This window comes from Aedes aegypti, chromosome 1 (assembly GCF_002204515.2).
Source record: "Aedes aegypti strain LVP_AGWG chromosome 1, AaegL5.0 Primary Assembly, whole genome shotgun sequence".
Lineage (NCBI taxonomy): Eukaryota > Metazoa > Arthropoda > Insecta > Diptera > Culicidae > Aedes > Aedes aegypti.
In genome coordinates this window covers 288,530,012-288,555,338 of record NC_035107.1, presented here as the reverse complement: position 1 = coordinate 288,555,338, position 25,327 = coordinate 288,530,012, and the positions used below count along the sequence as shown (strand labels likewise).

The 25,327-nt window shown below is 37.1% G+C and overlaps 2 protein-coding genes across 3 annotated transcripts in view; one reads left to right on the top strand and one right to left on the bottom strand.

Moving 5' to 3' along the window:
• Positions 1-11,931: 11,931 nt before the first annotated feature.
• On the bottom strand, positions 11,932-20,340 carry LOC5565594 (protein farnesyltransferase subunit beta). Its single transcript, XM_001649913.2, has 4 exons — positions 20,105-20,340; positions 19,740-19,996; positions 13,316-13,996; positions 11,932-12,563 (listed from the first exon to the last, which is right to left on the bottom strand). Exons 1-4 carry the CDS (start codon positions 20,192-20,194, stop codon positions 12,134-12,136), a joined length of 1,458 nt encoding a protein of 485 aa, XP_001649963.1. The 5' UTR covers positions 20,195-20,340; the 3' UTR covers positions 11,932-12,133.
• Positions 20,341-22,944: 2,604 nt separating this feature from the next.
• LOC5565593 (F-box only protein 11) overlaps positions 22,945-25,327 on the top strand; it is a 70,013-nt gene continuing 67,630 nt past the window's right edge. The window contains exon 1 of one of the 2 annotated variants that reach the window (XM_021838112.1): positions 22,945-23,440. The gene's annotated coding sequence lies outside the window, so the exon portion shown is untranslated. Of the gene's footprint in view, positions 23,472-25,327 lie in introns of both variants that reach the window. The other variant, XM_021838109.1, reaches the window with a different exon arrangement.

Here is a 25,327-nt window from a genome sequence, read left to right as displayed (position 1 = left end):
AGGATAATACTATTTCAAAATTTAGTTAACAGATTTATAACGGTGCTTGCGTCCATCGCGTCGCGACGTCGCGAGCCGTTGGTAAAACCACGCTGGAGATTTGAATTTGAACACTACCTACTCAGATCAAGAGCGTAGATTTCAACAGCTGTCCGCTGACGGTTCTTCTTCTTCATCTTGGCGTTACGTTCCCGCTGGGATAGAGTCTGCTTCTCAGCTTAACACTAGCACTTTCACACGTGAATAGCCAACAGTTCACAATGAAGCAAAAAAAAAACCTGCTTATTCTCAAATGCCGATTTTTGTTTGAAAGATAACATTTTTTATGATATTTTTGTTATGTTAACCTTCCTAAGAGCGGCACTACAAAAAAAGTGACGCATTATGTATTAAAGGTCATAAATGACCCATGACTTTGAAATGCTCTTAAAAATCTATTTTTGGATTGATTTTTGTACTCTTAGCTTCAAATGAAAGATAAGGAACTCTAGACTGAAACCATTAAACTTTTTTTTGTGAGTATGGCAATTCTGGGCACAATTGCACCTTGAACCTGTTCCAGAAGGAACTGGCACATATCATATTCGGGTAGGATTTTTGTTCTTTTCGAAATAACTGAATCTCACGGTATGGTTTGGTCAATTATTATCCATCAATAAGGCTGGTACAAATATTAATTTTCTTTTGTGTCACCACCCCCCTCAAACAGTGAAAATATTGAAGGGGAGAAGAAATAGTTCTTCTGCTTTAGTTTAACTTTATAAGGTTTTCGAGGGAAAAAAGCCGTTGAAACAACTACCCTATGGTAAACCTAAGTGAATGTTAAGCATTATGTTTATTTATTGTAAACTTTTTTAGAAAGTAATTAAACAAAAAATTGTGAAATTAACTTTTTTTGCGCCTAAATGTATGCACTATCCACACTCAATCGACCACGTGGCCGATTGCTGTTTAAATGTTCTAATCTGAAATAATTGCACACTCAGAAATAAAAATAGTCACAGAATGATCATTTTCCACAAAATTGGCCATAACTCAAAAACGAAAAAAAAGTACATTTCAAAAATTTCAGCGATTAAAGCTTATGAAATTACCTTCTCAAAAATATATTTTTGAAAGTTTTCCACTAATTGGAACATAGTTTTTCCGGCTCTTCTTCACGAATTTTCTCAACGGTGGAAAATTTTGTGGAAAACTGTTTCCAGTTATTTTTTTTTTATTTCTGAGAAAATTTGCTTTCATTTTCATAAAAAAAAACTTTGTTTCTACAATGCTTCTTTTTTGAGTTATGATTTTTCAAAGAAAAGGCTCAAAATGGCACATTTGCACATTCTTTACAAAATTGGCCATAAGGTACCGTGGGGCAAGTGGGTAATGGAATTCGCATAGTTGAGATTCTTCAAATTCTAGAGACTTTAAATTGAAACAAATGAGGTCGTGTATATTTTTTAGCTTGACTCTCACCAAATATAAGCAGCATGCTGAAATTGATTTTTATGAAAAATTGAAGAAAAAAATACAGAAAAAGTTTTTGAAAAATGTCTCCTTACTTTTCACTTGCCTCAAAAGTGGGGCAAGTGAAAAGTTTACTGTTTTGAACAATAAATTCAAAAACAAACAGTTATATTCATGATTTCTATTAGCTTTAACATTTGTTAAGGCTTCCCAATGAACAATAACATAAGTAACATGTGAACAAAGAAAATGTTATTCTTTTCACTTGAATTTTCTTCTGTTCAGTTATGTTAGTTGAAATGATTCGACAACATTATAACTGCAACATTTCCAATGTTAGTTCTTACATTATAGGACAGCAATTGCATTTCCGCTCTGTAGAATTTCCACCGCTCGTTATTTGTTTTTGAGAAAGTCGGATAATTCTTCGGGAGAAATCAAACGGAATCCTTCAATAACGTATTTAGAATTTTTTTTTATGTGGATAGACCTATACACCATTTTTATGTTTTGAACTAGCTTTACATAGACATTTCTCGAGATTTCCGTGTGTTCTCTAATATTGCAACTTTTCAGTCAACGTCTTCCTTTTAATTGGCTGCCCGAAGTAGACATATTAATATTGTAATGTTTGGCAACATCTTTTAGAGAAGTTCCATGATTTCTAATAGCTTTTAACGCTTAAGTATAGTGTTTCTTGAATTATCAGCACGTTATGTTTTTCTATGATAATTGCGAACCATGTTTATTTATGGCTACTTAAAGAGAAAACACAAATTCAATCTCTAATGATAAACTTTTCACTTGCCCCACCTGATAAGAAAATTGACGGTGTTTAAATTTAGTTATTTTTAGGTCTACGTCGAATTAATTCTAAATTTTTTTTGATTGCAGTTTGAAACTGTCACAGAGGACAACTAAGAAGTGGTACAGGAAATTATTTTCCGCAACTTTTTTCCACTGAAAATATTAAAATAAGATTGTACGCCGCCAACTTGTTACGGAGTAACAGTTGACAGGTTAACTATTTTTCGCTCTATTATGCAATAATGGCTGAAAAATCTCAGAAATCTCTTACCTATCGTAATGTTCTCAATGGCCTCAAAGGTTTACGCATGAGTTTAAAATGTTAATTCACATATTCAGTAAAATATATCAATTGTTTTCACTTACCCCATTTACCCACTTGCCCCGCGGTACCTTAACTCAATAACGAAAAAAGTACATTTCAAAAATTTCAGCGATTAAAGCTTATGAAATTATCATCTCAGACATTTATTTTTGAAAATGTCCCACGAGTTGGAGCATAGTTTTTCTGGCATTTCTTTACGAATTTTCTCAACGGTGGAAAATTTTCTGGAAAACTGTTTTCCAGTTATTTTTTTTTTATTCCTGAGAAAATTTGCTTTCATTTTCATAAAAAAAAAACTTTGTTTCTACGATGCTTCGTTCCTGAGTTATATATATGTACACACTTAGATTTTTTTCGCGAGCTCGGCTGTGCGAATCTCGGTTTCCCGATTTTAACCAAAACTCAGCTAACAAATTGGCAGGTTGCTTAGCAACGAAACACGATTTACTGATACTCGGCTTTTATTTGCTGAGATCCCAGGAAATTTGTTTGTCGACTACTCGGCTGTGCGGATCTCGGTTAAAATTAGCCGAGATTCGGCATTCTAAATTAAGTGTGTGTATATATAAATAAATATGACTTACCTGAGTTACCTCAGGGATGTCGAAAATATTTGTTTGCGGATGACACAGGCCTCTCCGCCAAAGGACGAAGTCTGTGTCATCTGTAGTAGATTGCTAAAAAGTTTGGAAATTTTTTGTTCATACTTGCAAAAATGGAAGATTTCTACTAATGCTTCCAAAACTCAACTTAGAATATTCCCACATGGACCAAAGCTCTTTATTTGAAACCTTCAAGTAGACATGTTGGTACGATAAGAGGGGTTCCAATTTTCATTTTCCAACTGGTAAGATGATGTTCTAGGGCTCATGCTAGATATAAATTTAACTTTCAAAAATCACATTAAGGGCATTCAAGCCAAATGTAACAAATATATAAAATGTCTGTATCCACTTATTAACAGAAAATCTAAACTTTGTCTTGAGAACAAGCATTTGATCTCCAAACAAATTTTCAGGCCAACCATGCTGTATGCTGTACCAACATGGACTAGCTGTTGTAATACCTGGAAGAAAGCTCTGCAGAGTATTCAAAATAAAATTTTGATGATCCTGGTATAGTACTAATGAGTTACACAGAATATCTAATGATGAAACATTGGAAAAAATGACGAATAAAATTATTAAAAATTTTAGACAAAAATCGTTGCAACCTTGTATTCCCACGATAAATGCGTTATACACTACCCGCCATAAGTATGGAATCGCATCATTTAGTATTGCAACACCTCAGTTGAATATTGCAGCACCCCGAAAAGTTTAGCATCACCCGTAAACTATCACACTAATGACGCAATATCTTGGAAACCTTACTTACTAGAAAGCTGCGGTCTTCAGCAAAGTTGTTCAGAAGCCTTACGGCGTTCATCAGCTGAAATTTTTAATGCGCCATTTTGCCGGTACGTGGCGCTAGAGAGCATGTAGTTTAGTCATATTCTAGCAAGCTCTAGCTCATGAATCTGACCACCTAGAACGTTCGTGTCTTCAGCAAAGTTGATCAGAAGCTTAAAAACAATGTGAGGCAGTACTGATTGGTTAGCAATTTTGCCGCTACGTGGCGCTAGTGTGCATGTAATTTGGTCATATTTTAGCAGGCTCTAGCCCATGAACATGACCACCTAGAACGTTCGTGTCTTCAGCAAAGTTGTTCAGAAGCTTCAAAGCAATGTGAGGCAGCACTGATTGGTTAGCAATTTTGCCACTACGTGGCGCTAGTGTGCATGTAATTTGGTCATATTTTAGCTGGCTCTAGCTCATGAACCTGACCACCTAGAATGTTCGTGTCTTCAGCAAAGTTGTTCAGAAGCTTAAAAGCAATGTATTGGTTAGCAATTTTGCCGCTACGTGGCGCTAGTGTGCATGTAATTTGGTCATATTCTAGCAGGCTCTAGCTCATGAACCTGACCACCTAGAACGTTCGTGTCTTCAGCAAAGTTGTTCAGAAGCTTAAAAGTAATGTGAGGCAGCAATTAGCAATTTTGCCGCTACGTGGCGCTAGTCTGCATGTGATTTGGTCATATTTTAACAGGCTATTTTTTGCGTAGAAACGTTTGCCTCATGGAGTGTAGTAACTTCTGAACGTTTACAGAATTTGTTCTTTTCCACAACTTTTTGTTCTGAGAAGATTTCTTCAAACATGTTCGTTTTTTAATAACATTGCTTGTTTTTTTTTAGAAACGCGATCTTTCGGTCTGCCTGATCGTGCTTTACTTTTGTGCTCTCCGCTTAGCTTGTGGCGCTGGATTGCACGAACTACGGTAGATTGATTAACACAAACTGTATTTGCAATGTTACGCTTGGAGAATCTTTTCAAGTGTAAAGCAACGATGGTACAACGGCTTTTAAATTAAATCTCAGCCTTTCAACCCATAGTGTTTTATTTAATTCAATTCAACACCAAATGGAATCAAACAAAACTCGTGTGATTAACCCGACACTAGAGATGTAACTAATTTGACACAACTTCGTACGTACTGTTGTCTTGATTGACGCGCGCTGCATGAACTTCACTGTTTTCACTCACACTATCAGAACCCCTATTGTTTAGTGAGTGTGTGTTTGTGTTCTATATGAATCATCATATTATGCCATACGGTTTGAAGATCAAATCCAGTGCTGGGAATGGTAATATTAGTAGGCTTTAATTTCGAGAAAATCACGTGGCTCTTCCCAGTACAGTAGTTCAAAAACATGAATGTCATCAAGTACCCTATTTTGGGTGCATGAATTTTCTAAATCATAAGTGTCATTTTGAACCTAATGCGAGAAATGCAGCGGGAAGTAGAAAATTTTTCTTCACTAATTTTGGGTAGCCCTTAGCAATAGGTATTTTGCTATTTTCGAGGCTTTTTGTCTACAGCAACGATGGGCGTGTGTTTCACTGGCTTCGCTGACTGTGATTTGCTTTGCTTGGCTACTGTAGAGTGAATTTCAAGATTTTTTCCAACCCTGATCAAATTCATGGATGTAGACAACCGAGGTTTTTGCTACTGAATCAAATCAAAAGATTAAAATGTTCAGCTGCCCTTTGTTAATGTAACAGCAAAATTCATCCTTAAAAATTGCAACTCTTTAAATGGTGTAAGACATAAATATTTCGGGTGGTGAGGATCACGGGAAAAACATATTTAGATATTCTGAATACAGACTGGTAACATGGTAACGTCTGTGGCTACAAAGCAAAGCCATGCTGAAAAACTTAAGCAAAGATGGCTCTTACAAATGTCAATAAATATGGAAGTCCCCAAAAAAAACACTAAACTGAGAAGCAGGCTCATCATAGTGAGGACGTTAATACTAAGAAGAAGAATAATACACACTAGGTGTAGCAAATAATGAATCAAATGTTGCACGTTCTAAATTCCATTCGTAGTTGTAGCTAACTTTATTAAAAATACTTCCCAGATCATCAAGGTAATCGAAATTGCCTAATATAACATGCATATAAGCACCGCGTAATTTCAAAAGTGTGGTGCTTCTAATTCCTCTCACGTTTTTCTACCACTTTGCTGAGGACTTTCTTGGTGATCTTGATCATGCAATACTGTTTACTAAAAAAAAAATATTTTAATTGCGAACTAAACATTGCTGCGTTCAATAGCCCTTAGCCTTTTAAACAACTAAAAAATAAGTACAGAAATATTTCTTACCAACCAGTGCTGTCTCACATTGCTTTTAAGCTTCTGAACAACTTTGCTGAAGACACGAACATTCTAGGTGGTCAAGTTCATGAGCTAGAGCCTGCTAAAATATGACCAAATTACATGCATACTAGCGCCACGTAGCGGCAAAATTGCTAACGAATCAGTGCTGCCTCACATTGCTTTTAAGCTTCTGAACAACTTTGCTGAAGACACGAACATTCTAGGTGGTTAGGTTCATGAGCTAGAGCCGGCTAAAATATAATCAAATTACATGCACACTAGCGCCACGTAGTGGCAAAATGGCGCATTAAAAATTTCAGCTGATGAACGCCGTAAGGCTTCTGAACAACTTTGCTGAAGACCGCAGCTTTATAGTAAGTAAGGTTTCCAAGATATTGCGTTATTAGTGTAATAGTTTACGGGTGATGCTAAACTTTTTGGGGGGTACTGCAATATTCAACTGAGGTGTTGCAATACTAGATGATGCGATTCCATACTTATGGCGGGTAGTGTATATCTAGGTTAAGTGCAGGCTAAACCTGTAGAGTAAAGCTCAGTTTAAAGAATTGAATAGTTTCCTATCAGAGCTCTAAAATTTAAACATCTCGCGTTCATTATCATAAGTGCGTATCTGCAATGGTCGATTTCTTTTCGACGATTGATAAAATTCTTCTGTGCTGCGGTAGTCAATATTATTATGACCTTTTCTATTTTTTATGCCGTAGTTAATAAACTATCCTTTGAATTCAGTGACGGCTTAGGGTTAACTTTGAATCAAATCCATAGAATATAAATACCATAGTTTTTTTTATGGAAGAATGCAGCAACCAGAGACAAACTGAAAACATATATTGATTAAAGTCAATTGATTATAAAAGAATATAATTTTTTTTTAAATTAATAATAGATAATAATAATAACGAGCCAATGATTAAAAACGTTCCAGCAAAAGATTAAAAACTAGAAAAAGGATCGATTAATCGGGACTAAACAATTGACGCCGAGTATGGAATAACTTGAAATAACTCTCTATCAATTTCATAACAGATAATCAGTTAGTTTAGTATTTAGTTGGAATAATGATGAATGCCAGAAACTTTCCTGAATATGAGATATCAGGAGAAAAAAAAAGCGTTTTTTTACTGTCATTCAGGAAAAGTAGTGTCTGAGGCAGAAACTATTGAATTTTGATACAACGTTTGCTTAAAAGTTACTTTGTTTTAAAATTTTAATAAAAATAGAATCATACAGTATACAATTTAAATAACGCGTTTGCCATTATATCAACTAGTCTCTTCGTTCATTTCGGTTAAATGTAGAACAATTAAAAGAGTGAAAAGATGCAATTTCCATATAAGGGGAACAACACTATTTGGGACAAAAACGGCTTTAAAGTTTCTCAACAATTTTTCATGCAAATGATATAGAAGCCAAAAAAACAGCCAATTAGCCTTCTACAAATTATGATATTTTTCATATTGGACGGAAAATCAATTTCTCATCGTAATAGGCTGTTTTTCATCACGCCAATCTGTCATGAAACGGCCTACTTTCCTGCACTGAAGTATGCAGTGCGGGAATAGTAATTACGTAACTGAAACCATTATCTTTTTTGCTCCTTTGCACGAGCTATACTGCCCATAAATGCATGTCAGTCCCATGTTTGCTGGATTTCCTATTTAGATGGGACAATTATGCGTTTCTGGGCAGTATAGTATGTCATTTCTATAATAGTGAGTCTCAATGGGAAATCAATGTAAACCACTATTATAGGAACACCTGTTAACATTATCATTCTAAGATTATTTTTTACGTGAAATAGAATAGAATAGCTTTCAAATGACATATTCAGATATTAAAAACGACCTTCCGTTATTTTTTGGCGATTTTTTATTCCTCAGCCCGTTACTATTGCCTCTATCACTGGTACAGACGCCCTACTGGTATTGATTTGATTTAATTTTGATCAAAATTTACATCCTTTTGCGGACCATGACTGCAGTTCACTTAGACAGATTGAAAAAAACTTGAACAATCTGCGAAATTTAACAGCCAGTGATATTGTTTGTTAATATTCTTATTAAATGCTGGGAATCCCTCCATATTTTTGTTTCATTTCTTTACAGAATTGTGATATAAAGATTCGTTAGGGAGCTTAACAGAGCTTACTGGGAGAAACTAATAATTTCTGGACTATCATAAATCGCGAACCAGTTCCATGTGTAAAGAGTAGGCATGGTGAAAATGTATTAAGAAGTTTTTGCGTGTTTTTGTCTAATTTAACAAAAAAAGTCGTGCTGTATTACCTAGTGTATTACTAGTGCAAATGAACGATAGTTAGAAGATATGTTGAAAGCTGATATCAACTCAATTTTACTTGCGATTCATAGCAGTGGTGCTATCTGGATATCACCAAAGCAAAGAAACCTCCGGGCTTATTGTAAAATTTTCAAGAAGCTGAAGATTTTTGTTATACGGTTCAACGTGCATAAACTCCTTTAATTATGTCACTGGAATTTCTAAACAATTCTGCAAGCATTTTTGATGCATCCAACAAGAATTCATTAATATTATGAAAAATTATTGCCTTTTTTCGGTGACCACAATACTTATACTCAGAGTGAAAGGGAGTAATGAAATGAAAAGATGGATAGAATCGCAAGCGAGCGACGAGAAAAAGTAATAGAAGTCGAAAATTGACAGATTTTGTTGTAACACATATGGCCCGTGTTAACAACACAATCGAAACGACAAATTGTTGCCTAACGTCCTGGTTAGGCTTCCCAAACATAAAATTTATTCTACTCAATGGTACTCTAGTATTACGTAACGGTCAAATTAAAAAAATATATAACATAGGTAATTGGCATCTTTCAGCAAGTCATAATTAGTATTTTTTTTTATCTACGCAGGAATTATAACTTTTGACAGCAATCGTAATTTTGGGATCAGATCAAATGGGGCTCCCGGAGTTCCTTCAGGAAAAACTCCATAGATTTCTTCGAAAATTACTTTCGAAATATCTTCAGAGTTTCCTTCTGGGATTCTTTCGGAGATTCCTCCAGGGACTTTTCCAGAAATTTATGCAGAATAATCTCCACCGTAATCCCTACAGCGATTTATCCAGGGTGCCGGTTTGGCCAGACATTTCTCCCGAAAGACCTTTTGTTCGCTAACCGGATTTTCTTGACCGGTTCCGATAGACGTCCAGAAATGCCTTCAGCAATTTTTTTTTTTTTTTTTTTTTTTGTCGGTAGCGATAGGGGTAGTACTGGCACTCTTAATCTGCCCTAAGCTCCTTCCCAGCATTTGCTTTTATAAGCCTCTATTGCGTTCATCACACAGACGTTCCTAAGCAATGTTGCTCAAATGGTCACTGTGTACGCTAGCAGCAATCAACCCTTGCCGTAGTTTTGCAGTCTAGTAGTTCAGACTACTATCAAACTATGATAAGGCCTGAAATGCTACTAGAGTGGTTAAAGTGAAGAACGAAATAGTTTTATTAAAAGGTCCTCATTCCCCATTTCATTTCATCACTCACTATTGACACTTTTATTTTCGACACTATCACGTATATCACCGATTATCACTCATCAACTTTTGTAATACACTTCAGATATACTTTCCATTATATCACTTTTCACAGCACACCATTTTCATTTTGTTATTATTTACCATTTACCATCTGTTATCATTACTAAGTTATTAAAAGATAATCAATTGAAATTTTTCATTATTTTTGTTGCTGTTGAGTCATTACTATTCAAACTACGATTTAGCACTACGATCAAGAAAGTTACAGTAAAAATATCACTTCGATCCATTCTTCTGCACTCGCTGTCATTATTAACGTTTTTATCATGCACGTTTGAAGAACTAGGCACAACTAGGCAATAAGTTTATATTCAGAGAAATGATTGCACAATGTAATATGGCCATTATTGAATTAGTAGAGTTCACATCATTATTATTATATTTTTACAAAACTATCAGAATCACTTCCACTTTCATTTTCAAATTTTAATCACCATAGATTTTATTATAAAATCACTATTAGCACCTTCACAATCACTAAATTTAATAACGACGAGCACAGTTCCACCAAACACCCATTCTTATGTTGCATTATAAAACGATTGATCACACGTTAGCTTCGAAACTTAACCACTATTGCTGACTAGTACAAAGGATGCTACAGCTCGTGTAAACGAATTGAAACATCAACAACCAGCACTGGTTTATAAGTAACTAATGAGCCCTGGCGGTCCCTCCGTTCGAAGAGGACCTGATAATATGCCGAAACGTATTAACAGATCCTCCGCCTGAATGCAGCCGTTTCATGATAAATCATGAACCGTTGGAGGTGTGCCAAAGTATTGGGAAGGTGATATGTTTCACAGACGGGTATTATTATGGTGCACCTTCTACTTTGGCACCGTCAAACCCTGTGATCGTGGCCAGGGATAGACGTCCAGAAATGCCTTCAGCAATTCGTTCTGAAATTTTGCCATGCGATCCTCTAGGGATTCCACCAAGGATTATTCTAGGATTTTTTGCAGAGATATTTCTATTTTTCCTCTAGCATTTTCACCATGAGTTTCTGCAGGAATGACTCTAGTGATTCCTCGAGTAAAATCTTTACTGGGATTTCCTTAGGAATTTATCCAAGGATTTTTCAGGGAACTTTTTCCAGGAATTATTGCAGAGATTTCTTCAAGGACTTCTCCAAAGATTATTTTCAAGCGATTTTTCCTGATATTCCTGCAGAAATTCTTCCAGATACTCCTCTAAAGATTCCTCAAGGAAAATCTCTACAGGGATTTATTTATTTTATAGATTATATCTTGTGGAAATCGTGATTGGTTTTCTATCCATCTTTCAATTACTATACTTCAATGATATGAAAATAAAAGATTTTACGTAATGCTTCTGATTAAAGAACTAAAAGTTTCAATAACAAAAATCTTCATTTTTATGAACAAATTGTATGTTGATATCCTTTACTCTTCTACTGACGGTAATATACCACCAAAAATATTCCACATATCTCAGACACTAAGGCACTCTAAACATTTATGGCCAAATTTGCCGAAATACCATCCTTCTACTGCCAGCAAAAAAAGCAAAGGAAAAGCGTGTTCAAGCACTGATTCACCGCTGTACAGAAATTTGTGAACGTCTTCAAATATTTCGATAGGTAATCTCAGAATAACATGGATTCTATAACATTCCCCAGAAAACCATTTTCAATTGCGTAAATAAATAAATAAATAAATAAATAAATAAATAAATAAATAAATAAATAAATAAATTAATGTCATCGTTGAAACCAACAATCTTTTTTTTTTAAAGACACTACACGTAAATGCTTCCAGTGGGCTAGTTGCCCTTTGAAGGAAGCACCACACTAGACAACGGACTAGCATGCAACGCCCAGTGGCACAGTCGGAAAACATTCCTCTCGAAAAGTTTTTCGGACTGAGGCGGGAATCGAACCCACACTCCTTAGCACGATGCGGCTAAATGCCTCGGTGACACTAACCGCACGGCTACGAAGCCCACAAATCTTAACACCCGTTTGAAGAAATGAGTGCGTTGACCTCGGAGAAGGGATGGGTGTCCAAGATCGACGTTTCCAAACTTTTTTTTTGTATATAAATATAGCGTCATTTATTATGAATTTATACCAGAGATGTATTATTAAGGTATTGAACAGCTGAGTAAAGCTAACTTGTATCCGACATCAGGCCCTGATCTCTATTTGTATCTGAAACACTTTCGAACGCTTAAGTTAAATTCCAACAAACCGATTAATCTTTTCCTCCAATCGCTCAGACGTCGCTTCAATCGATCGACTCCGAACGTTCCTCGGAGCTTCTTTGGCTGGTACCGCTGGTGGTGGCCCCGGACATGGAATCCGTTGCATCCGATTGGACCGTGCTGCGGCTCGCAGTGGACCGTTCCGAATCGACAGATCTTTCTCTCATTTCCACATCCACCACGTCGACCTCGGCACCGGCCGTCGCTGCCAAGGGGGTGTCCTCTGCGACCCCATTCCACTCGCCGTTGGTATGTTCCGCTTCGATCAGCTCGTTCTTCAGGAAGTACTTGTACGCATCGATTACGCACTTTGGAGGGATGTTATGTACGGGATGTGTCGGGAGCAGTTCGTTGTCTGGATGGCCCAGGATCAGTGGCGGTTTGCTGGTTTCGCAGTGTTGAGCGACGGCGGCGCCACTCAGTGTGTAGCATGTGTGGTATAGATCCGTTGGCCTGAAAGAGGAAAATTATGTACGTTGCAATTTATTAAATGGATAGTAATTAGGCTGACCAGAACGTTATGGAAGGAAAAAAGGGAACAAGAAATCCAACAGCGGTACATTTCTTAAAAATCCAGTATACAATGTAGTTAAGAGTGAATAAAACAATTGTTTTTACTCAACGCCGCCCGTTCGATTCTAGATTGAAGTGTGTGGGATTTTTGCATGTTCTTGTAAAACGAATCAAGATCAATCGTGTCCGTTTCGCGTTGTGCGAAAAGTTATCTGTGTTCAAACGAGAATGGATTGCCAACTGGTGAGCTCGTTTCATTTTTATGATAAAACATTTTTATCGTGGCTATGTTAGGATTCAATTAATTAAAGGATTTCATATGAGAAGAGTTTGTTCACTTTTCCATTAAAACAAAATACGACGGAGAGAAAGAGGGCCGAACACAAGAAGTTGGCGTTTCCATAGTAATTTCCTTATAAACTTCAAATGGCGTGTGCACAGTCAAATTTCTTCCGAATCATTTCAAACTTAGGTAGGCTGCTGTTTATCATAATATTTTCCAAACCAAGGGGAGCCAAAATTTCATTTTTTGCATCACTCAAATGTTCATCTCTATACAATGCTTCGATAAATCTGTTATGATAGAATGCACCTTTAATAAAACCTGAATAAATAACGGCTAAGACCAAACAGCATTTATATGTTATTCGAGGTACGCATGGTCAGCCCAATTGCAACGAATCTGTACTCACTTTCCAGGTTTATCAATCAGCCCTCCTGTTGGTTTCTGGCAGCAGATAAAGACGTACTCCTGCAGTGCGATTCGATTGAACAATGCCGTGTTCATGATTTCTGGATAGTTCTCCTTCCTGGCAATCAGGCTCTGAATAACGGGTATCAACGCTCCCTGCCAAAATGAGTAGCATCCATCAACGAGTTTGTTAGTCCGTCCCTGAAATCCACCCTCGTAGGCCATCTGACGATTCACAGCCCACCGAAGAAGGGCATTCAGATCGCATTTGTCCTCTCCACCCAGAATGGCCAAAGCAGCCGCAGCACAGAAGGAATACCCTCCGTGCGCCTCCAAATCCGGAGCTCCCCCGAACCCGCCTTCGTATGTTTGACACTCGGCAATCCAGCTGGCCGTGCCCTCGAACAGCTTGGCTTCGTCCTCCACCGAAAAGGCAGCCAACTTTGCCGATGATATAGCACAGTAAGCCCCACGAACGTCCAGTTCTCCACCAACGTGCATCCTAAATGCGCCATTGGACTCTCTCACGGCCCATAAGAACTTCTTCAGCGTTCGACGATTGATCGCATTCAGTGCTCGGTCAGTACCGATGATGCAGAGAGCATTCACGGCTGCGTAGGTCGGCGCCAGATGCGGATCTTGACCCGGTCCACCGCCAAAACCGCCATCCTGGCCGCGACATCTGGAAAGGGAAATAGCTGTTTAGGAACTGGATTCAGTTTCATATTTGTACAGGGCATTGTTTTCACATCAAGTTGGTAGATCAAATGATATATCAAATTTAAAATACTTTAGAGGTAATGAAGGTTAAAGGTGTCATCTATTATTGGATAAACTATTCATACACTATTTCCATTCACTTTCTCTGTGTAATAATAGAAAAGTATTGAATTTGTGTCTAATATGGACCCAATACCATATGTATTCGTAAACCCGGCTAGAATCACATAAAAAGATTTTAATACATTTCTATCAACAGTTAAAAATAATCGAAATTGATATAATTTTGTTATCAAAATAGCTTTATTCCTTGTTATATTTTGGTAATAGATACATATTTGCAATAATTTTGTTATTTTTTGTTATAATAATTATCACAATTCACAATAGGATCAGGTCCGTCCCACTCGGGCTCAGTAGTACTGCATTTGGTCCCTCGGTAGTGCAAAAGGTACCCAAGTTTGACAGATCGCAGTACACTTTTCACGGCATTCTAGATTACCTTATGAGCCATAACAGTTTGGGCAACTGCAAGGAACATGGAGGTCTTTAATTTGTCTTTGATAGGATTTGCAAATTTTGTAAGAATTTTGGCTTTTTTCACAACGGTACATGTTTTATCACAACTGTCGATTTAAAGAAAAATCAACAGAGGAACACATTTTGCAATAATTTTGTTTCTTCCGTCTGATCGGACATCTATCAACATTCAGACATACAACATTCAACCCTCTCTTTCCCATGGTAGCTCCAGAGCTCCACTGATTTCCACAAATCGGTCCTACAATACCCACAATTCAAGTAGTGATCACATTCAAGCTGTTATTGTAATTATTTTTCCAGATAGAACATACAGGGCAAAATGATTGAGATAGGCAGAAATTTATTCAAATTAAAAATTTTCTTCGGATGGCCCTCCACATACCCATACACGTCTTTTGTAGTATGGAAGGTTTACGAGCAGATATCTTTCGATAATGTTTTCCACCAGCTTATGAGAGATCTCTGAATCTGACTCCACTTCCGTGTATGCCCATCCATTTCTCTCTGTCGTTTATTCTATTGATCTCTGTTTTACAAATATTGAGCAGAGGCTTTTGAAGTCCCGCAGATTGTTGGTTCGCTTAGCATCTTCTGGTAGTTGGTTAAACAAGCTATAGCCCTTATAGAACTGAACAGCGAATTTAGCGTGCATGTTTTTCTGCAGTTCAACAATATGAGGTCTCCTGCATGTCTTGTTTCATATCGATGCACATCTGTTCCATATCTTTTAGTACACGTCAAATATTGAGGAGCCATCCCCTTGCCTAAACGGAATATGAAAACCAAGGTGTTAAATTCTTTTCGTTGCCGAACGGACATCCATTGAAGGCAGTTCAACATTGCAACTCGGGGAGTCAGACGATTGCATTTCAGAATTAAACGTAGAACTTTGTTTTGCAGAATGTGCATTCGCTTCAATAGAGTTTTCGAAGCCAGGAAGAGTATCGATGCACAGTAGTCGTAATGAGGCGCGATTATTGATTTGTACAATGTGACTTTTGAATCCATCGGAAGAAAACGGCTCACGCTACACAAAATTCCAAATTTTTGAGCAGCCTATCTAATCAAGTAGTTGATGTGATCACAAAAATACAATTTTTCATCCAGTATTACTCCTAGATATTTCATTGATTTCACTCGTTCCACATTTTCGCCATCAAAGCGCACTTCGCCAACACAATTTATTTGGAACCGCGTCGTAATCACCATATATTTGGTTTTGGTAATATTTAGTTTTACCTTCTTAATTTCAACCATTCCGAGAAGTACTTTAATTCTTCGTTCATTATTTGAAAACACTCGTTGCAGTTACTCCCTTCGACAAACAAAACTGTGTCATCAGCGAAAAGGTTCACCTCCGTTTTTCGAAGCACTCGTTTTATATCGTTTATGTACAGAATAAACAAACGCTCGCTTCAGATCAACGAATACTGCCATGACTATCTTCCCACGTTCAATGGATTGCTTCCATTTCAACAACAGCAAGTTCAGCGCAGTTTCGCATGCATGGTGCTTCCTGAATCCCGATTGCTCTTTAAGTATTATCCCATTATCATTTACATACTCCATTACCTGCTCCTTCGCCAATAGTTCCAATATCTTCTCATATAATGGTAACATATTTATTGGTCTGTAGTCTTCAGGACTCGTTGATTTGGGTATTTTTGGAATTGGAATCACCAATGACCTTTTCCACGTCTTAGGAAAAACACCACTTTGTAGAGATCTAGTGTAATCACTTCTAGCAAATGGATATCAATCACGTCAAAAGCATCCAGCAATACACGTTTTGTCACGTTTTCCACTCCTGCACAATCCTTCAGTGCGATCACTGTTTCCTGCAGTTTAGCTATTATAACCGGCCTAAACTCAAAAAAAAAAAAAAACACATGGATTGGAACATGTTTTGAATTGGCTACATCCCCTGGGGTACTTGGAACCTAATGTAGAGTGGTCTAACAGACAATGATTCTGGAAATGCTTTCGAAAGCATCACCTTCAAAGATCTTAAAATTTGATACCCATATCAATGCGCACCGCACATGTTCCAAATTGGCCACTTCCACCAGGGCTCCTGGAACCTAATATAGATTGGTCAGAGTATCGAATGGTTCTAAATATTATCTCGAAAGCATCATCTATTGAAGTTTGAGGCTCCCTTGGATATTGTGAATATAAACGTGACTGATAATATTTTCCGGAACAAGTTTTACGAAAATTGCCATATCTCGGAAGATTCTCAACAAATTTTAATGCGTGCACCTGCATTCGATCATCAATTAGAGCTAGTTTCTTGGAAAAATCTCAACATCTATAGAACTTCACACCACACAAAATAACAAGCGACAGAATAAATGTTAATAAATCTTCGAGCTGTTTAGTAGAATACCTATAAATAGATGAAAAAAAAATATTTAGTACTATACCATTTAATTCCACAAGAGTTTGTATCCTTTGACAGATACGCGTATTTCGACCTCAGCTGTAAGGCCGTCTTCAGTGTCGTGTACTAGACTCGACTCCTTCCTCCTCGAAATACGCGTATCTGTCAAAGGATACAAACTCTAGTGGAATCAAATGGTATAGTACTAAATTCGGTTTTTCATCTACTTTTAGAATAAATGTGATTTAGACATGACCTTGGAAAATCCGGAACATCTCCGCCACCAAATTTGCCATCAAATGCTTCCACATGCATCCAATTTGATCAATTTTTCAAAAAGTTATAAGCTGTTGTGGGTCTATTTTATAATGAAAATAATGAGAATTCATCAATCAACCTGCAACCATGGCCTGCAATTTTTGAGAAGGCTAGAAAAATCCCAGTCTTTAGAGAACTTCTAAATTGTATATGAAACAATAAATTAATGGGTTTCGGAGAAAGCACCTTCGGAAAGATAAACTGACGAAATTTCTTTAAGTATTAATATAAATTTCTCAAATTAATTGAAAGTTTTTCAAACAACGTGGATGTCTCACAAATTTGACCAATTTTCGACAGAAATTTTGAAATAATTTCCTAAAAATTCTAGAACAAAGTTAAAGATAAATTTTAGAAATTTCTCATGAAACTCCTGTCAGAATCCATAATTTGAAAACAAAGAAGAAAGTAATTCATTAGGAAGTCAATATTTATACAAAATTACTTAATTTCTTTCTAAATTCCTAAACAAAATTCAGGCATATTTCCTGGAAAAAGTTGTACGAATTCCTTGAACAATGTTGATAGGAGTTCTATAGAAGCTGCTGGCTTACCTTCTGAAGAAGTAATGGTAACGTTCCTAAACAAGGTAAAGAGAACATCTCTTCTGCTTTTCTGGCAACAATTACTCTAGAAAATAAACACTTAATCTCCAAATTTCTGAATCTCATCCAACATTTCAAGCCTTTTAGTGTATACAGAAAAAAAATCATTAAACAAATTTTACTGCACTTTACTTGATTTAAGTAAGATTTACATGTCAGGGCAAGATGAGCACGCATTATATTTTCTTTCGAAATCATTCAAATACACTTCGCAATGCTTGGACTAGATGCTTTAGCATCATTACATCTGTTGGTTAGCTTGTATTCATAAAATTGAGCTGTTTGTTTACAGTTTGTTTCCTTCCATTTCTAGTAAAATAAAATATGTATTGCATTCATATCTCCAAATTGTGAAATGATTCAAGAATTTTCTGCTCAAACAAAACGTATACAACGTATAGCTTGGAGCAGAATATATAATGCGTATCAATGAGAAACCATTGATAGTTTAATTAAATATGTTAATTAAGGGAATGCCCTTCTTGCCCAGAAGGGGTGCTCAACTTGCCCAGCAGCGTATTCAAGCCAACTGAAAAACATATTTTTTGTTTAGTCATTTTATTCAATGAAGTTTTAGAACCTGCTATGTTTATAGAAAATATAAAACATGTTATATAAACGGTTCCATGTCATTTTAAATAAAGAAGAATTAAGCAAAAATCTGTCTATCCTTGGGGTGCTCATCTCTCCACGTCCTATCCCAATAAACTTAATGATTCTGCAAATCAAGTCTTAATAAGTTCATGAGTCTTTGAAAGCTTGATCTACGGCAGTGTCTCTTTCGGATATCGAGTTCTCCAATTCCATCCATTTTTTGAATGTGTAAATGTGATTGATTACGTTTTGTCTTTCGACCTTTTGTCCATATACTATTTTAAACTGCAGATTTAGCTAAAAGAACGATTCTAGAGATTTCAGATGTTTTGGCCGAAAACCAGTAGAGTTCGAATACCTATGGTTACCAGGAAGAAGTGAGCATTTTGTCGATGATTTGAAAAGCTAGTTCGCGACGTATCACATCGCGATTTCAGATTTTACCGAATACTTTACTAAATTCTACTACTACTAAGGATATCTGATACCCCTGGAGAAAGAGGATCACTTTTTTGATCTGATATCTAAAAAAATCAAGAAAGGTATCATCTAAAGGAAGGAATTAAAAAAAAACAAGGAAGGATAGATATTTCCTTTCAAACATTGATTAAAAATATTGTTTCTCCAATAAGGAAATTCCGACTTAACTATTCAAACAACCTTCCTCCGAAAATCATCCAAGAATTGTTCAATAAAATCTAACTTAGTTTGCAATAATTCCTCTGAGATTGAAGTCAGGAAACACTTCAGTCCTTTGCACGTGGTGTGCAAATTCATGAAGTTTGATCCCTTACTCCGGGGAATCAGCATCCGGAACAAACTCCGGCATATGGCAAAGTCATCCAAAAGCTCTTAAACCAGTCTTCTTCAGAGTTGGTTTGCAAAATCATAAAGTTAGCATATCCAACTAAGCCCTGTTTGCGACTCAATATTAAAATGGCAATTTTGAGAATGGAATTCCTTGACTTTCCAGCCGATTTCCAGAAGAGCCAAGTTTTGGCCTTACAACATTTTCGAAGCTCTCATACTTTTCCCACTGATAGATAGAGGAGGACCTTCTCTTCATCGTAGCATTGTTGTATAACGACAAGCTACATACTTGGTTAACAATGGCTTTTAATGCGAGATCATAAGTTATGCGAGATTTGATAGTTTTTCATCAGGTTAATGTGAAAACAGTGCCCTGTACCAATATGAGTTCGAGTCACTGTATCATATTTTAATAATATTATCTTAGAATAACACAAGCTTTTCAGTCTTACTTGATCAAGAAATCCACCGTCCGATTGAGCAAGCTGTCGTTGAACTTGATCCCCAGCACGCTGGCCGCATTCATGATCCAGTAGACCAACCAGGGCCGGCTGCTGTCCAGGCACTCATACCCACAGGACAACCGCTCCAGGGAAGTCTCCAGATAGCGAGCGTGTTCCGTTCTCAGCAGCTTCGGTAGCGAGGGATCGAGAGCTGCCAGCTGTTCGTAGCGATCGTAGAACCGTTCGATTGATGCTTCCGTTTTTATCTGTAATTAGGTACAAGTACGGGATTTACCCGGCAGTCTTACAACGCAGTTCTATTTTTAAAATAGTCTTTCACGCAATACTTCATGTGGTGATGTGAAGAATTTTACCTGCTCGATGGACGAGAAAGTTTTCCGACCTTCTTCGTCGGTTTTGTAGCGCTTGAATTGCGTTAGATTGCGAGGTTCTTCCGTGGTCATTTTGATGTCCGCCTCTCTTGGTAGTTTGCGAATTAGATTGAGGGAGATTTCACCATTCAATATGCCGAAAATTTATAAACTTTTTCCACAACAGATGCTGCTTCGCATGTTTTCTTTCTGGGTAACTTTTGTGATTTGACAATTCGCGTTAAGGCGGATTTCACTGTCACAATTGGAAAACCTAAACAAGGGGGCTCGGACTTTGGTTGTCGAATAGGCTAAACGTAGAATGATTCGAATTCCTTCTTGGAGGTTCTAACTTGTTTGTAGAATTTTGTAATTTCAATTCTCGCGAAACATTACTAAAGGACCTATCTAACATTGAGAGGCTCTCTTTTTTTACTTTCTCTTTTATTAATAGCTGAGTCACATTAACCTCTTCTGTTGCGTTTTTTGTATGAAACGCTAGTCAAGGAAATTGGCTTTCGATCTATAGTGAAAAGCTTCCCAAAATCTTTAGTATTCCACTGTTATAATCGAAAGAGAACGAGAGAGGAGAGAATCTATCGTTTGTACATCGGTCATTTAGTAATGTTCCGCGAGAATTGTCTTCCATGTTTTAAATAGTACAATAAGCGAGTAGTCATGGACAAATAGCGTACAAGTAAGAACATTTTAAAACAAATTAAACGCACGTCTTTACTATAAAACTAATTAAACACAAAATATTTATTCCACTGTAACACAATACAATAAAACAACGACACATACGAGTAAAAATGTATAGCGCATTACAGACATAACAAGTGTGGTCTGAAGTGGGGACTGTAGTCATTTTCGATTTCAAGAGAACCTTCTTTTATGCAAAAGAACATGCTTTTCACTTTCCACAGACACGTGTATTCACACTAAAGCAAACCAACAAACTGAATTCATATTTTTTAATTATTATTATTACCTTTATTCAATGTTCTTCGGCCCTAGACTGGCTCATCGCTCATCTCAAGACAGAAGTTTTTTTTTATCTATGACTACTAAGATCACCCACGATTTCTCTTGCTTTGCACGCTATATTCTACTTCCTCTCTTTCTGTCTTTTCGCTATCACTCCAAGTATCACTCCTAATTTTCCATCTTAATCCTTACGTTCCCTACATTCTGCTCCTCCTCTACTCATTATGAAAAAATAGTATATAAAATTATATTAGAGAATCTTTTTGGCCTACAAAGGGCTCGCTTCGGTTTGGTGTTGAGTGCATGGTGCATGGAATTGTTAGGTCACGCTTGCTGTATTGAACATTTCTTTCCATTCGAACTCCGAAGTAATTTCATATGATTACTTTAGCTCTCTGTCTAGCTATTACGGTAAATCTTTCCTTAGAGTAAAGCAAATGAGTGTTTGCCTCAAATACGTTCCTCCAATTCTTACCAGGTTTCATGTGCCAGGTATCAGAAGACCGGCTCCAGAGGCACGTTCCTCGCCATTTGTGAGATTTGTACCATCAATTTTGTTTGACGACTTGACTCCAAATTATTCCAATATTGCTTGTGCTGAGTTGCCGCCCTAGAATTTCTGAACCTTCACACAGCTATTCGAAATTGGAATAGCTTATTTAGCCTCAGGATTGAGACTGAAGAAGCGCAGCCGAATGAATTAGGGATCACCTGTGAGGTGGAATTTTACCATAGGAACAGGCCGTACACTCAGAAATAAAAATAGTCACAGAATGATTAAAGTTTATGCATTAATGACTATTTTCTATCTGGCCCTCTTTCATTCTGCTGTGAAGTTTTACACTAACTGTCATTTCGACTGGGTTGAAGCTTAGCAATGCTTCAACCCAGGCGAATTGACAAATAGGAATAAAATTGCCTGCAGGATGAAAGAGAGGCAGATAGAAAATAGTCGTAAATTACTAAAATTTAGCCATTCCGTGACTACCCGTGTTTCTGAGTGTAGTGTTAATTCTTAGGGTTTATTCACAAATTTCATAACGCCTAAAATGGTCATTTTTAGGCCACCCTCGCGTAACGCTTTTTGTATCAATATTTTTTAAATTTTGTATGAGCCGTAACATCACGAAGACACCCACCCACCCCTTTCAGCGTTATGAAATTTGTGAATGAGCCCTCAGTCAATTGAAACAAACGCTACCGACACTTCGTGGCTATCTAGGCTGATCAGGAAAAGGAAGCTAATATTGATAATTACCTCCTGACGTGCCCCAGCAGCCGTCTAAGGGACTTTTCTGTTGAATTCGTACACCGTGCATATCGACAAAGTCGATAATTTGCATAATAAAAGGCATTCCCCACGTCGAAAAAATCTTACAGAGAGCTGCATTTGCTGTTCTAGCGTCGGTGTGCTTTATTTCAATAGAGTAAAAGTATCTCGAATAGGTATCAATAACAACGAGGAAATGTCCTGAACCGCATTTCGGAATGGTTAAGATATGTACTTGCAATATTTTGTAACTGTCGACTACTTAGAGAAATAGGTGTGTTTCTTCTTGAAACTAGCTGCGAAAATAAAAGCTTCTATCAATCTTTGTGTGTTTCTGCCAAAGGTAAATCTCCCCAAAAGTCATTATTGATATATCGGTTTAGCCCTAATTGCAAATCTCTTATGAACTCGTTGACTTCTTCCGATGTTTCTCAAATTCGACCGTCGTTTACCGAACCCCCTCTGGTTTTGTGGTGTTGGTGCACGGTTTACAAAACAATCCCCAACTGGTGTGCGTGCCGCAGTTTTTGCATTCATGTCTTGCGTGATGGCCGCTGCACAGAAACAAAACCCACACAGAAGAGCTACACGGTTACAAATTCGTGTCTCGGAACTGTGCCATTGTGGGCAGCAAATTACTGTGCAGTCGCGGAAAAGTGCAAAATTATACAATTTATGTTCACCGTTTCCGGTTGTGTCTAGTGTCGATCGTGAGTTCGTCTGGTGGGCCATCGTGGAAGACTGTTTTCCGCGAGGAAACTGCGCGTGAAAGTGCGAAAAAGTTGATCGGAAAAATTGGTGCAGCAAATTTGGGTTTGCTTCTGATGGCCCCGAAGTGAGTGAAAGAAGAAAAACTGTCCCCGGTGGAGTGACAAGGAACGAACGTTCGGAAGGCGTTGAATGCGGAGGCGAAAGTGAGACCGCGGTTAACGGAGAAGAGTACGGAACTTTTTGTGTGCACGGAATGAAACGCTACTAGACACGGGAAAAGTGCGAGTGCAAGCGAAAGGTGGCTAGTGTTGTGCTTTCTCGTTTGCTCGTGTGAATGTTTGCGGTCACACAATCGGTTATCTTGTGCTTGTGTGAGTGACAGTGCGGGGGTGGGTCATAGAGGTAAAGTTTTTCCTGGAGGTGGAAACGGGATGGTAAAACAAAACAAGAAGGGTGCTTCCAGTGCTGCCAGAGTGTTGGGAAAAGGTTTCGGAAATCAATATTGCGTAAACCTTGACGCAAGGTAGGGGGGCTGGGGGCAAGAAGGACACCTTAAGATATATAGGAGCAAATCATGGTTGATTAGCACAATTTTTGAAGATTATTCCAGTGTAGGGGCAACCTCACCTCTTGTTCTAAATTATGTTATCGATAGATTTCAAAAATATAAGAATTACATGATGATTTGAGATTTTTGAAAATGTCCCTTCTTATGAGGTTTTTTATCATGGCACGGGGCAAGAGTGCCACTCGTATGGGGCAAGAAGACCACCAGAGCAAAATGCCACAAATTTTGTATATTATTATTTTCCCACCTAAACGATAAATTCTAGAGTAAGTAAAGATAAAAACTGGGGGATAAAAGTTGACTTATGGTTAAAAAGTAATTATACGAAATTAATTTAGTTCTCATCTTATTTGACTGTAACAATAATAGTAAAACATTTCAGAAACCATTTTGAATGTCCAAGATGGTTTATTTTGATTTAATTTAGTAGGAAGCATTATTGATTTAATGCAATATTAAACAAGAAAAAAAAGTTCATGGGATTTTATATGAGAAAATTGCGGTGTCCCTCTTGCCCCATTAGACATATTGTTTTTATATATGTAAAACTTAATGTCAAAAGAACTTTTTCGAAAACAAATCCTCACAGCTATATTAAACAATTGAAAATCATCAATACTGTGCGGAAAAACAAATATGTTTTGAATTTATTGGGAGTCAAACCTTATTTTCCAGTCTTACATTCTTATAATATTTCGCATTTTTTGCGTTGGTGAGTTAAATACATTTTTCTAATTTTTTGTACTAAACATTTTTAACTGTAATATTTACACAACCCTCAATTAGAACTCAATTTATTCTTATCGTGCGTTAAACATCAAAAAATTGATTTGAACTACGTGAAATTAGAGGTGGCACTCTTGCCCCAGGTGTCCTTCTTGCCCCATGTCCCCCTAACGTTTTACGTGTTAGCTAGTTTCCATAAAAATTTAATGTCTAATTTATAAAATACAAAAGTTTTTAGCATAGCATAGCATAGACTGACTGTACATGTCAATGGTTGCTACTCCGTGATTGATCGGAACTGGTAATAATTGCACTGCGATCCAAATGAATAAGGGATGGGAGTTTCCGCTTACTCTCGGAGTGCAATTTTAGCAGATCTAATATTATTGATCAATAACGGCGCCGGCCAAGTCCTTACAGTCAGTTGGGATAGGAAAGGAATGTTAGGGTGTAATGATTGTTGCTTCTAGAGACCGAGAATACCTCTGCATCTCCACAATCACCACGGGAAGGGTGTTTATTAGTGAAGAAGGAAAAGATCTGGGAGTCACCTTTGGTCGGTGATGCGATCCATGGATAGGGAGGAAAAATACGATTTATACCTAAAGCTAGTTTTGAGTTTTGTCTCAAAAAGTTTTTGGTAGAAGATTTAAAATAAACGTCAACATCTATAATGTCGAACCATTCAAAAGAAGTTTTTAAAAATGGCGAAAAGAGAAAAATATATGCGTATATCTTAAATTATATGGAACAGGAATAATGCCGACACATGTAGTGACGAACCATACATAGTTTGTTTGAAAATTACAACATTTATGCCTCAAGAAGAAAAGTCTTTGGTAGAAGTTTTAAAATAAACGTCGACATTCATGATGTCAAACAAGTCAAAAAATATTTTAAGAAATGTCAAAAATTTTATGTTTATTAGAATTGTATAAAACAAGCATAATGCCGACACTTAAAG

Coding starts and splice junctions, on each gene's coding strand:
- LOC5565594 (XM_001649913.2), bottom strand. CDS start 20,194: ATGACCACGGAAGAACCTCGCAATCTAACGCAATTCAAGCGCTACAAA. Junction 19,997..20,104: donor CTTTCTCGTCCATCGAGCAG/GTAAAATTCTTC, acceptor ACCTAATTACAG/ATAAAAACGGAAGCATCAAT. Junction 13,997..19,739: donor ACGGTGGATTTCTTGATCAA/GTAAGACTGAAA, acceptor TTCCCTTTCCAG/ATGTCGCGGCCAGGATGGCG.